The sequence below is a fragment of the Vicugna pacos genome, chromosome 2, assembly GCF_048564905.1.
Source record: "Vicugna pacos chromosome 2, VicPac4, whole genome shotgun sequence".
NCBI lineage: Eukaryota > Metazoa > Chordata > Mammalia > Artiodactyla > Camelidae > Vicugna > Vicugna pacos.
The window spans coordinates 13,962,501-13,977,314 of record NC_132988.1 but is presented as its reverse complement, the minus strand read 5'-3'; the positions used below and the strand labels follow the sequence as shown (position 1 = coordinate 13,977,314).

The 14,814-nt window shown below is 38.9% G+C and overlaps 1 protein-coding gene across 15 annotated transcripts in view; it reads right to left on the bottom strand.

Annotated features, from left to right (window-relative positions):
- SH3D19 (SH3 domain containing 19) overlaps positions 1–14,814 on the bottom strand; it is a 163,578-nt gene that overhangs the window by 9,427 nt on the left and 139,337 nt on the right. For 14 of the 15 annotated variants that reach the window (XM_072975785.1, XM_072975786.1, XM_072975826.1 and 11 more), the window contains 7 exons: positions 12,602–12,663; positions 11,266–11,530; positions 8,360–8,428; positions 8,054–8,194; positions 4,253–4,325; positions 3,100–3,230; positions 1,148–1,203 (listed from right to left, as the gene is read on the bottom strand). In XM_072975785.1, coding sequence (XP_072831886.1) covers positions 1,148–1,203; positions 3,100–3,230; positions 4,253–4,325; positions 8,054–8,194; positions 8,360–8,428; positions 11,266–11,530; positions 12,602–12,663 — 797 coding nt within the window. The remainder of the gene's footprint in view (positions 1–1,147; positions 1,204–3,099; positions 3,231–4,252; positions 4,326–8,053; positions 8,195–8,359; positions 8,429–11,265; positions 11,531–12,601; positions 12,664–14,814) is intronic. The other variant, XM_072975796.1, reaches the window with a different exon arrangement.

Genomic DNA, 14,814 nt, shown 5'->3' with positions numbered 1-14,814 from the left:
AAAGGAAGTTTCAATAGCAACAGGCTAAGGAGATGCAACTGCCTGAAGGGAAAAGCTTGGTACTGGCTCCAGTCAAAGTCTGATTTAAGTCAAATCAACGGACCATCGGCCATGAAAGCCCACTTTAAATTCAACCCGTTGACACAGTAAACACTGCTCAAAAATAGGAGAAAAACAGAACCTGAAATAGAATTCAACTACTGTGGCATCAGAAGCTTTCTTATTTGTGATAACCTTTGCATTTATTTTCTAAAGTCCCCAGGGAGCAGATCTTCTTCTGTCTGACCTATTCAAAGACAGGTTTACAGTCTTCAGCAGGTACTGAATTCTATTAATTTGCTCATTTAACTGGAATATAAAGTTGCACTGTGGCAATGTTTTAAATCACAAAGGAGTTACAATGGTGCATAAAAGGGTACATAAATTCACAGTAAGGTCTTTAAACGTAAAGGAAGGCTCCTCCAACTTAACTCTTCCTTTACTGTCTTCTGATTCCTCTCAAAAACAAAACAATGCAAAGTGCCGAGCAGTTTTTGTAGGGTACGTATTTCTATTAGGTTTAAATATATCCTATGACAAAAATATCTGAACCTTTTAGAAATCTGTTGGTAGACAATCCCCAGAGGGCCAATAGGACGACGAAACCCCTCTGCTCAAGCCGAGGCCAACTGTGGGAAGCATCGGGGGAGACTGGGGCTGTCCACGTGCCCGGTGCTGATGTGGAGACTGCTCATGTCAGCTTCTGTCAGCACGCTGCAGTCTCATCAGAATTTTTAAACAAGCAGTTTTCCTCATAATTAAAAAGACACACTGAGAATCTGAATGATCATATATCTGAAGTGTTTAAGCTTGTTAATTCTTCTTTCTTAAGATTTTTTTTGGGGGGAAGTAATTAGGTTTATCTATCTATCTACCTATCTATCTATCTACCTACCTATCTATCTACCTACCTATCTATCTATCTATCTATCTATCTATCTATCTATCTATCTATTTAATGGAGATCCTGGGGATAGAACCCAGGACCTTGTGCATGCTAAGCACACACTCTACCTCTGAGCTGTACCCTCCTAAGCTTGTTAATTCTTTATGGTATAAATGCTCACAACCTTTGTGTTTTATGCAAAAGAACACAAGTCAAACTTACTTAACACAATGAGATGAAACTGATTCCCTTTTCCCATTTCCTCCTGGAACATCAACCTAGTGAAGACAAAATCAAGGGAACAATTGTATTATTTTAGTTTTTAGTAAGATAAATTTAAAGCTAAGTAATAGGAAACGCATGACTGAAGTTAGCCATTTTAGCAAGGTATTAAAGAGATAAATGTACCTACCATAGATGCTAAAAAGGTAAAAAACCCAGATTTTGGGTTTTGAAAAAAAATGCATAACTTGTGAGGTAGCCTTCTTTGAATAGCCAATCAATCCCTTTCTTATGTGCTGGAATAAGCACATTAAAGTCTTTCTACCCCTGACTGAGTGTCTTCTGTCCCCTCCCCCTATATCGAGAACTTCCAGTGAGGAGGACTTAGGATAGAAACTAGACATCAGGCATCTGAGCACCACCTAGACACCTATTCATAGTGCTAGTAGAGTTCTGCAATATTTTCGTGCCCCTAGAATAAAATATTTTAGTCCAACTTGTGAATTCTCTTCATTTTCATAATTCTGGTACATGGTTTTTTTCCCTTCGGTGTGAGTTGGGAAGGAAGAAAGGAATTAGTACTCAGTGAGCATCTAGTAAGTGATAAGCATTTTTCATACAACACTTCATTTCCAGGGCTCAGTAGAGCTGTGCTGTGATGAAATATTTGACTGTAACGCACTAAGTCCAAAAACTACTTAAGGCTTGGAGGTTTACATTAAATAAATCAGTGCCCTTCTTGATGGATTCCAAAAGTTCGAAGTTTTAAAACAATTTTTTAAACTTGTAAGCTTAGAAATAACACTTATACCAATAATGTGGCAAATTCAGTGTGATTGATTTCAGTGTGGTAATTGTGCTTTTTTAAAGTACTGCTACATTGGGCAGAAGAAAAAATGAGGAAGAGAGCAAAAACTAACATAATTCTTAATATTAATTTAGAGAATGTGGTTGGATTTCTCCAAAGAATCAGGATATATATATATATATATATATATATACCAGACAATTTTTAAGACCCACATTTTGTTCAAGAGACTCAAACTCATCTATATTTGAAAAAAATATAGGTTTTCTGTTATATTTGTTTTCTAAGTTTCTGATGTAATGGAAAATCATTTGCCTTTTTCCCCCAAATAAGTCGTTAATTCTCAATGACGTAAGCTAGCTTTATTGATACTTTCCAGTATCAGTAAGTCACATCAGGGCCTGAGACACACTCTTCCTATTGATATAAATGTTTGAATGGCAGCCTGATTTCAGCCCCATGTTTCACACACCCAGGCTCAGTACTCAGGGCTCTACCTGCCATCAGCAGGGCCTGCTTTCACAAGTAGGCCATGAAGGACATGAGGGTGTCCAAATTCTGACACTTTAATGTAATTTTTCCCAATGAGATTTGAAATTATTATCTGAAAAACCATTAGTGGACTACTACCTCCAATGAAAGTACTTTAGTATTCCCAAATCTACTTTTTTTTTTAAAGGTAGAGAAAAATGGGGGTGAAAAGGATGAAGGAAACCAAAAATGAAACGTACTCCAAAGAAAAGGAGAAGTGGTACCATAACCTCAGAGAACATTCCTTCAGGACAATCCAGAATCATTTAATTCTTGCCCACCGAATGCTTCAGTGAATTAACATATATCCTCAAGTGCTCATCAAACCCTCCAGGAATAGTTCATTCACCAGTTGACCTGTAGTAGTTTTTCACCTTGGGATTTCAGATAACACCTAAGCATCAAGTACCAATACTCCATAATATAATCACAATTAACCATTATCTAGTTGAACAAATCTTTATTTTTGAATTTTCCAACTACCAAAGGAATTAATGGAAGAGAAAGAGCCAGAACCCAAGAATCTAGGCTTCTGGTTACTTTTTTTCCAAACTGTAAATTACATGGAACCCACTGAATATATGACCAATTTAAACAAGCACAACCTACTTACAATTACTTTGACATAGTTGGCAGGAAATACACCTGTCTGGTTTCTACATTTCCCTCTGTACCAATCTGTATCTATTTTTTCCAGAAGATAAACAATTTCTCCAGATGTGAGGTTCAAATCATCAACTTGCTCTGTAACATAGAATTATAATTATGTGTGATGAATTACCCTGGTTGCAGATCTGATTAAAGCAGAGCACAAAATAGCATTTAGTTCTGTCCACCGAGGCAGTATGTTCTGTTGATTCTGAGAACAGATTATACTAATCAAATTGACTTTAAAAATATATCCTTTTTCCGGGGTTGGATATTGTTGCTATAAGCTTTCCCTTTTAAGATCAAATTAGATATATTTACCATGCATTGATTGATAGGAAATGGTTAAAAAAAAATACACACAAAACACTGTGCTTGCCAACGATTCCTACTGTGCCAATATAAACCTTCTGCTTAAAACGTATTTTAACAATGAGGGAGCATTACAGACATGGTATAATATTCATATTATTCTCAACCATGCTTAAAAATCATTTCAATCTCAAAATATTAACTAAGGGAGTCATACAGCTCTTTAGAAAATAAATTTACTCACACTGAGATAAAAATCAGTCCACCAAGTAGATTAAAAAAAGATTATAAATAAATTAGGAATTTATTTTATTTGTTGCCTTGGATATAAAAGGTATTTAAAAACTGATTATAAAAATGTATATTTTCATTTCTTAAGTAATAGTTGATCTTTGTGTGTAGGTTTTACAACTCTTAGGAGAAAAGAACTTCACTTATTCAGTTAGAATTAATTTCATTACAGCTGTTATTTGGTACCCCTTGTTTTGAAAGAGTTAAAAAATTTGCAAATGGTAGGCAATTTGCTATTTGTTCATTTGTAAGGCAGACACCCTCTTCTCCTCTCTCTCTCTCACAGGCAGTTTCAAAGGCAAGGGTATGCAGCTAAGCTTCCTGAAATGGCTGGGTAGAGGTGACCCTTCCCGGATGGCTGCATACAAGGAACCCCTTGGGTGAGGATAAGATGACCTCTCCAGTCCAGGGCTCCGCTGGCACCGAAAATGAACGATGTCTTTGAGAGGTTAACCCAGGGAGGACGCCTGATTGTGAACCATGTGGTTCTACCACTTTATTATTTATGTCCTTACCTGCTGGAAAATCATGAAGAACGACAGCATGAGGGGCACCACTGTCAACAGGCTTCTGAGCAGGGCTTGGATCCTTAGGGGGAAAACAGCGCGGTGAATGGAGTGTGCGGATGGACGCCAGGTTTATTATCACTCCGAGACCATTTTTCCCCCTCATTAGACTCCTCTTGACACAATTACATTGTGAGCACAAGATGCAAACCACATAACTGAGCCAAACAAGGGAATCATTACCAAGTTGAAAAGACATGTGTCCTTGCCAGAGGAGGACAGAAATAACACTCCATTATAATATCCCCGGCATTTTTTTTTAACTAAAGAGAAAACAAAAGGAAATCACCTTTAAAAGACAAAAACAAAAACAGTATCTATTCTACCCCGAAGGAGTGGTTTCTGACCTCTTCATGTTTCAAAGGTCGCTCTTTCCATAAACTGTGATCAGGACTAAACCTTAAAACAGAGTCTTAAAAGTTGCGTCATCATTAAGATGGGAAAAGAAGAAAGTTCTGCAACTGATGCTCCTGACTTTTGTAATGAAAAGAGCTAATGACTCCACAAAAGGATAACTCACAAAAACTAAAATCCACTTCATTTATTACCACTTAACTGAATGCTTTCTCTAATTTGAAAGCCAATGCTACCTCTCATGCCTGGCCTGGATTTTGTATTTAATCTGCATGGTTTATTCAACAGTAATTCCAAGTAAATTAGCAAAGAGAATTCAATATTCTCTGCCCATCTAACCAACTGCTTAGATTGGGCAGAGGGGAAGGTAAAGTTGAAGAGTGACCGTTTCCTACTGACAAGCACTTGGTATTAATTTCTTTATATGAAGAGACAGGCTTATTCACATCATCATCATCATCAAATCTGACTGAAGGATATTATTTGTAATTAGAACTGAAAACTCTTCAACACTGCAAACCTGCGGAATAAATGCAGGCAGATTTTAATGCCCTCTATGGTCCCTTCCCTCCTTCAGTGACTCCTTAGGGACCACCCCTGTCCTGGCCATGATGCGCTCGGCCAGTCAGGCAGCACTGGATCGCGGTTCACTCTCTCTGCTTCCACCCTGCAGCACCCTTGCTGGACTCTTTTCTGAATCACCAGAATGCACCTGTGGATGCGTGCTGTGTACTCTTTCAAGTCGGTGACGGTGATACAATAATGGTTAACAGCAGCTTGCCACATCAGCTTACCAAAGCAATGCTGAACATTTTCTTTGAGGCTGCTCAGTGCTTTTCCCTAAATAAGCATGATGGGAATATCAGGGACCATGGAAGGAACTGTGAGGGATTTTAAGCCTGGAGAAGTTTTAAAAATGATTATTTACACCAATTATTATGTGTGTCTTTGTGGTTTTCATTTTTTGCTGGTTTACATCTGTGGAAAAAGGAATGACTGGTCAATAAATGGAGCTAGCCTAGATGGCTTTCCGTCTGGAAAAAAACGAAGGGATAGACTGGGATTTCAAAATTGTAGAATAGATAAACAAGATTATACTGTATAGCACAGGAAAATATACACAAAATGTTATGATAACTCACAGAGAAAAAAATGTGACAATGAGTGTGTATATGTCCATGAATGACTGAAAAATTGTGCTGAACACTGGAATTTGACACAACATTGTAAAATGATTATAAATCAATAAAAAATGTTAAAAAAAAAAAAAAAAAACAAAGTCAGAGGCCTACCTCACACCAAACTCAAACGTGAACCTCCAGATGGACCAAGATCCTGACAAGGTAGAAGAGGTGGGACAGTAACCTGTGCCTCCCAGTTAGTGTCCCCTCTCTGCCTTCAGGGCATGGATGTCCCTGGAAAGGCTGCTCTTCACCTTGGCCCGGCAGATGAAGGAAGGACGGGAGGCACAGGTAAACAGGGTTGGCAGGTACCACTCAGACCACACTGTTAGGGTGGGTATCTGGTAGGAAAATCTAACATATTTGAAAGCTCTTTCTACTGTGATTATAATGGCTAATACAAATTTGTAATAGGAATAGCTAATATCCACTGTTCACCCACTGTGCCCTACTCATGTGTTCAACACCGTATATGCATTAATTAGCTCATTTAATTTTTTAAGCATCTTTGAGATGTGAGCCACATGCCCTAAATTTGCCCATTTATAGCATACACACTTTTAGTGTGTTCACAGAGTTGTGCGACCATCACCAGAACCTAACTTCAGAACATTTTTGTCACTCCCTGGAGAAGCCTCCCAGGCATTCGCAGTCACTCCCCACTCCCCCCTCTCCCCCACCAGCTCAAGGCAACCACTAATCTCCTGTCTGGATTTACGTTTTCTGGACTTCTATATATATGGAATCATAACGATAAATCAATTCTATAAACGACTCTGTGAGGAATTATCATACCCATTTCACACATTTACAAAATGAAGATTACAGAGGTTAAATAATGGCCTCAGGAGGTGGGAGGGGACCGGAAACCTGAGTGTGTGCTGGAACCCATGCAGGGCTAGACAGTGTCCCACCTCCTCCAGGGCTCATGGCTCTGTCTCAATTGACAATGTCCAGTACCTTCTGTTTACTCAGAAAGGGGAAAGAATAACACGTCTTTAGAAACATTTACCTTAAAACTAGACTTTCACATAGCTAAGTTTTATTTCTCCATACAATGCAATGTGAGCTGTGACCCGGAGCCCAGGAGAGGCTGCAGGGCAGGGTCCCCAGTAGCTGGCCATCTGAGGCCACTCTCTGCAAGGTACGGCACAGGAACGAGGAAGGTAATGTTTCAAGCGGACAAAGCTGTGGGCTTCTATGAAAGAAAAACTTGCAATTTTTTCACCTTCTATTTTTCATCAAGGAAGGAAGTGTGTTCTGGGAGAGGAAGGACAGAGGTGACGGATGGATAATGCTGTATCCAAACAAAGAGAAAATGAGCAATCGGAGAGCTTCCCTGTGGGCCTGGAGTCAGAGTTTTCAGAGTCCCAGCCGTGACTACCTTCACACACACAACTTCTCTGCCCTCCAAATTTTTAGTTTCTCAGCAAACCTCAAATGATAAACGGCCTGCTAAGAAGAAAGAATTGGACTAGATTATGAAAACTAGGATGAATGACAAACCAAATAGTTTACTCAGTTTAAATGACTGATGAGTCTCATTTTTCACGTTTTCTACATTATATAACATATAGTGAAAATTTAACCAGATACTTTAAGAAGCTCTTTTAAAAATATACCTCTATAAATTGTCCAATGGCACCTTTCTTGATGGACAAATGACCTTCAATAATCATTGTATTCTCCCAGGCTCCGCAAATTTGCTAGGCCTAAATTGTGACTTCATGTTGTTGGAACATTTCATTTCATTATTTTATGAGCTATGATCAGAGAAACGAGGTTTATACTAAGCTTAAATCTTAAAGGTTTTTTTTTTTTAAAGTCAGACAGCATTTATAGGGCCCCTTTAAAATAATTATCCATTCTGCTAGAAAACTAATCTTTGGTGCTTTGGTAAACATGTTTACATTATTTCAAAAATAAATAGCTCTTGCAGTTGAAAATTAATGACCGAGTGTTCTGGTTGCTACAAGTCAGCACGACAGGATGAAGGCAGAGCACACGGCAGTCACTCTGCATCACGGTGATTAGTATGGCTGTGGCAAATCTCTTAGAAGTAATTCATTCTTAAAATGGAATAAAACGCTACCGTAATTCTTACTCTGGTTAAAATAAACGTGCTAATAAAAACCCGAGGATGAGATATAATTAATAGTTCTATGAAATGTGCTGCCATGTGTGATAGGAGGGCAGTACAATATTAATTCCTCACGTTTGGTCTGCTTCTAAGATGTTCATCAAGTGGGGTGATAATCTTCATCTGAGACAGGTGAACTCTGCCAGTGTCTTCTCCCTTTTGGCATTCCAAGTAATTATTTTCCGCCTGCTTCAGTATCACAAGTACGTCCCCACGCTGCAAGGTACAATATCACTCTCTGAAGCAATTATTATTTAATAAAACATTATTACTTTTTCCCCATTTTAATCTTTGGAGCCTAAAGCATTTAATAATGTGTAAAACAGTAACAGAGGCCAGTGATTTTTTACATTAGTCAATAAAGAAAGAACTGTACTTTACCTTACAAGAAAGTTCTCCGGGGTTTTGCGGGACAATGTCTTCCTTGGCAATTCCATGAGGCACAGACAGCTTAAACATAAACCAGTGAAAGAGTTATTCACAATCAAATCACCTCCTCCTAAGTGGCTGATCATCTGGGGATCTGTAACTTCTCCAGCACTGATGCTCTTCATTTGGCTTCCCCGAGCTCCGGACCCAGCGGGGCCTGCCATTTCTCACGCAGAGTCCTGGGGTGCAGACTTGGCCCACAGGCTCACAGCGGCTGAACGCGGCCTCAAGTGCCCTTTAACAACCACAACCAGGAAGTTCTATTCCATAGGACAAGGTCCACCGAGGCAAATACTCAGCGCCCGACCTCACAGCCTTTAATTCAGGATTGGCTGATAGGGGACTGATGGCTTCTCTGAAGTGCTCGACTAGCTGCTTCCATTTGCCTTGACTCTCACCTGGATTCTCTGACACAAGCGGCTACTTAAACCCATTCCACTGCCTGATCGCAGTCACTTTCCGGTCCACTCAGCCCTGGCTGATCTTAGAATGGCTTTTACATTGTACTGCACTGCGTTCCCTGCCTCGGTAACTGCTGGCTGATAAGTGCAGGTCAGAGGGCCTGAACAATATGAAAGACATACCCAGGAGATGCGGTCACACAAGCTCACTGCAACGAGGAAAGGGAGGCTGCCTGGGCCCTTCGGTCACTCAGGAGCAAAGATGCAGAGTGTGAGGGTGCCGCTGCCTCTCTGCATCTCTGTCAGAGTACCAGGGCGCCTAATGAATCCAGATTCCTGTTAGCAATGGAATGGTACGGTTGCCACAGGAAAAATGAGAGATTTAAGGAATTGTTTTGTAAAGAGACACATTAATATTTTGAATTTATTAATTTCTTTGAGTTATTCAAATGCTTTATTGACATTATACAGCTATTCTAAGACTTATAAGCAAAACCCAATTACCCTGAGTGGGGCTTTTAATATGGAGTAGCCAAAGCAATTGGCTATTACAGACTTTGTAATTAGTGACACTATTTTCAAAGTATGGCTTAATGGTTAAGAGCATTGGTTCAGAGACAGTTAATCTATGTTCAAATCTTGGCTCCGTCACTACTGGCTTTGTGACCCTGGACAGGTTACTCAACCTCTCTGAGTCCTATTTTCTTCATTTATATAGTAGAGATAATAATAATACCTGGTGTGAGGAATAAAGAGTTATTTAATACATATAAAGTGCTTCAAACAATGCCTGGCTAATAAGTACTCAACATATCAGCTACTGCTTTTATTTATTTGTAATTTTTAAGTAACTTATCCCTAAGAACACCCCTGGGTTTTAGCAATTAAAATTTCATCAGTTTAAATGGAAACGAATATATCTGAATATATTACCTCATTCTTATCTGCCTATACCCTTCGCTTAGGAAGAGTAAAAAAAAATTCTAAAGAGCTTAAAATGAAAACAATTTCCAGCTCAATGATGGACATGTAGAACAATATGAAATCACTCATTGCTGTTCCTGTTAACTGTTGTACTGTTGTACAAGTGTTTAAAAAGTGCATACACTCCTGCTCTCATTGTTTTTGTTCTAGAATTCATCAGGTTAACCTGACCAGAGCAGAGAGAGCACATCAACTCTGTTTTCAAGTGCAGGAAACAAAGACAAAGGCTTAAGGACATACGATGAGAAAAATGTTCAAAGAGAACAAAATTAATATCTCAGCTATCTCAGTTACTGAAGAAAACTTCTAACTTGTAACTTTTTTTCCCCACCTTTTTAAAAACTTGAAGTATAGCTGATGTAAAATGTCATGTTAGTTTCAGGTGTACAGCAAAATGATTCAGTTATACATATATATATTCATTTTCAGATTCTTTTCCATTATAGGTTATTACAAGATATTGAGTATAGTTCCCTGAGCTATACAGTAGGTCCTTGCTGTTTACTTTATATATAGTAGTGTGTATATGTTACTCCTAAACTCTTAATTCATCCCTCCATCCCCCTGTCCCCTTTGGTAATAAGTTTGTTTTCAATATCTGTGAGTCTGTTTCTATCTTGTAAATAAGCTCATTTGTATCATTTTTTTAGATTCCATGTATAAGTGATATCATATGATATTTGTCTTTCTCTGTCTGACTTACTTCACTTAATATGATAATCTCTAGGTCCACCCATGTTGCTGCAGATGGCATTATTTCATTCTTTTTTCTACAACTGAGTAATATTCTATTATATACATAAACTACATCTCATTTATCCATTCATCTGTTGATGGACATTTAGGTTGCTTCCATGTCTTGGTTACTGAAAATAGTGCTCTTATGAACACTGGTTTGCATATATCTTTTTGAATTAGAGTTTTCTCTGGATATATGCCTAAGAGTGCGATTGCTGGATCACATGGTAAGTCTATTTTTAGTTTTTTAAGGGACCTCCACACTGTTCTCCATAGTGGCTGCACTAACTAGTAACTATTAAAGGGACCACGATAATAGGGTTTACAAAAGTGGAAAATGAGGGGAAAACTATCGACCTTAATAAGAATTTTCTTTCTACTTTATTTGAAATTTGCTCTGTGGGCAAGGTAGCTATAAGATACAAACTATATCAAGATATAAATAATAGTATCTGTCAGAGATACTCCCACGAGTATAATCTACTGGGTTGGGTTTTTCAGAGTTTCTGTTTCTGCAATCTTCATCCTGCCCTGCTTCTTTTTCCTGTATTTCTCCTAATAAGAAAACCCTGATTTAAAGACCAAGGTTTTATCATGGCCTACTTATCTAAAGCACTCTTAGTGTCAAGGGGCAACTCCATATGTGTCTCATCATCTTTTTCTAAGGAATAATGGATCTTATATACAGTTTAGGACAAACTTGGTGACCACAAATATTTTTAAAGCTAAATTTACCATGTATTTTCTGTAGAGAGGGTGTCCTGGTTTGGGGCGAGGGGGCAGTACCGGATCTTGATTTTTAAAGACTTGACTCTTGGTTTTCGAGAGTCCAGATGCCAAGTTACTTTGTTTTTTCTGAAGATCCATCTCAGAAGAAGACCGATTAAAAGGCAGTTTTTTACTTGATGTCCTGGTTGCAGGAAGTTTTGGGGGAGGTGGTCTCTCAGGGGCCGCCTTGGGAGGAGGCTGTCGAGCTGGTATGACTTTTCCACCTGCGGGTCTGAAAGTCAATGTGGTAGCTGTGAGTCAGTGTTTAAGTGACAGAAGGTTCTGTTTTGTCCTGTTTGTCCATACACACATGAGCATATGCAAACACATAGAGCTTTTTGCTAGCGTAATATAATTTTCTGAAACATGCAGGCTATGCTATTTTTGAGTAAGTGACTGCTGCATTAAACACTGTATTATTAGAAGAAATGCCACGATGTTCCAGCTTCCGCTTATCTTGCACTAGAGATTCATTAGTTCAAGACAAACAAGCATTTACTATCATGAGCTCTCTAAGGCTCCATCTGCTCTTAAACACACCGTGGCTTTCAGGAAACTAAGCACTTTCTACCAAAGTCTGAGATGAAAAGCTTATAATAAGACGTCAGCTATTTGTGATGTGGTCTTATATACACGATTAGAAAAGGAACATCAAACTCCCCTAATATTCATTGTATAAGAATCGTCATTAAAACTCTAATTGAGCTTAATATAAAGCTAGTTCTGCAAATGAGATAGAACAATTATTACTTTCGAAGCTTTTCCTTTAATCCTAAAGATAAAAATAATTTCCAACACAGGTAACATCTTCTGATAACATCACAGTTTTTTTGTCCAAACAGCCCTGGAATTCAAGAGGGCTGGTCACTTCTGAGCTCATGAAGCCTGTCTCCCTTTGGAAATAAATGCTACACAACAGGCTGGTTTCTGATAACAGGGGAAGAGAGAGAGCGAGAGTGTGTGTGTGTGTGTGTGTGTGTTTCAGAAGTGGAGTTGTTTTAGGTTAGGAAAAGAATCTTGTTAATTTGTTTGAGAAAAAGTAACAGAGATCTATGTTTGTTCTCTGTGATTTTGGGGGGTTGGGTTTTTTTAAAAGAAAAAAAGGAGCAGAGATTTGTATAACCTGTTGTCAGAAGCTGACTGTAGGCTAAGTGTCCTGGGTGAATTTGTGAGTTTAGTGTATCTCTAAAAGAAAGTCCAAGGCCAGCAGCACTCAGTTTTGGTGACAGAAAAGACAGACTAGTCTCAGAGTCATTAGTTCTTCTCTAACTGACTTTTTGTAAGTTTTCCCACACTTACTTACCTCGGTGGCAACCTTGGGGGTCCTCGCACAGAACCTCCTGATTGACCAGCATGGTCAGATTCCTGCAAGTATGAGAGAATGCTTTTAAGTTAAGGTTAATCTGAAACAAGAGCTTGTCAAGAGGAATTATGGACAACTTTTTGGCTGGATCTCTAAGTGGAAATGTAGCTGAGTCACAGAAAGGAGCTTAAAAGAGTTTTTTATTCTTAAGCAATATTAACTCTCTACACTGTCCCTGTCATAATGCAAGTGAAGCCAGCGAGGAGGAGGCCGGGGGTCTGCTGCTATAGCCACGGCCCAACCAACTGCTCTGCGTGGTTACATGTCCAGCATATTCTGACGAATCAAGGACGATGTTTAAATCATGACAGGTCACACAGCAGCAATTTAAGCAGGCACTGGAGGGAATTTAAAAAATATGTCATTTATTTGTCCCATGACAACACTTAACGATATGCCGCGCTCCTAAGTTTAAATATATAGCAAGTGAGTTGGTGATGAGTGTTCTGCTTAGAAGTGGCAGATCTCTCAGACTGGAGGGTTGACACATTGTGTGGTGGGTTCTGCACTGGAAGGAGGTGGGAACGTAACAGAAGCTTCAGGGTGGCCTGAAAGGAAGGTCTGTGAGGAGGAAGAGAACAGGCCTGAAAAAGCAGAGGGCTTGTTCTGCTGCAGTGAAGGGGTTGGATGTGGGAAAGAGTAAAGGGGGACAGCGTGAAAAACAAACGATAGGCAGGGCTGGAATGTTCTGGTCTGAAAGTAGATGAGGGAAGGTGGAAGTGTGGACAGCAACAGGGAGGTCTGTCTAGGAGAAGAGATTCAAACCTAAAGAGGTTTTCTGAACGTGTTAACAGCCCAAGGATTGGGAAATGAGTATAATATGTGGAAATATTTTCAGATCTTCTGTTGATCGAGAAGTTAAAGGATCTTAAAGCCAAAACTTCTGTTTTTTTTAGGGGAAAGCCCTCACTAAATTCTAATTCTGACTGAGTCTGTTTTTCACCTTCCCTACTTTCTAAGCCCCCAACACTGACATCCAGGAAATAGTATTTCTCCAAGACCACCTGAGGGAGAAAAATGCTAGCTCTTTAAAATTACACTGCCTTTTTTTTTTTTTTTAATAAAGGAGGTTTAACTATAGCTTGGGAATCTCTGGGCTAATTCAGGCTGTTTTCCTCCTTCTCATAAATGAGTTAAAACTCACTTTTATGGTTTTCAATTTGTAGTGAATATTCACAACTTTTCCTTAAATACCAAATGATTAATTGCTAATAACTGTGATCATTTAAATATGTTTCAGTGTCTTATAATCCCATTTGAAAAAACAAATTAAACTTGCCCTTAAAACCTGGTTTCACTAATGAGTTCAGTTAATGTAGTGAAGCAAGTCACCAGCTCATAAACCCTGCAATATTCCGGACTATCCTCCATGCCTTATAAATACACTGCTGCCTACATCCCCCCTGACAAATACGGCTATGATACTCGAAAAACTCATTTATTTCCTTGGCCATCTTTAAAATGAAAACAAACAAACAAAGAGAAAAGCACTCTAGCAGATAGGCAGGAAATTTCATTGCTTTTCTCAAAATTACAGTTGCTACATACGTTAACAGTTAAGGGCAAATTTAAAAAAATACAGATGTATAAATTTGACATGGAAAGTTAAAGATGGTGTACTTGTATAAAGACACACCACATAATCCTAATCTTGTACCAAATATCAGCTATAGTTTTCTCTGGGTGGTTTTATTTTTATAGGAAATCTTAAATATCTTTTTAATTTCTCATTTGTTTGTAATGAACAAAATAAATCAGAAAACAAAGGCAGTATACTCAAATCCCCCAGGAATGTTAGGCACATTCTGAAAAGCACTGCTGCATCAGACACACTTCAAATACTAAGGACAGGGGACTGGTTCCTGCAGAAGCCACGGTCTCAGTGTTTGCTCAAGCCCAGGTCTGTGCATGGGTCCTGCCAACAGTCTTTTGGGAGATTATGGATTAGGGATTTCCTGCTCTTCAACATTCCACACATGAATGAAGCTCCTCTGTATCTGCTTTTTGTAGTTTTTCTCTAGCTGTGACATCCCTGAACTTTGGCTTTTGATATGTTTGGATAAGCATTGTAGGTCCTGGTGAAGTTGGTTTTTCTGCTTGTATTTCCCTGCAGGTGCCATCATTTTGTTCATCTTCTTTGAAACAGTTTGTTA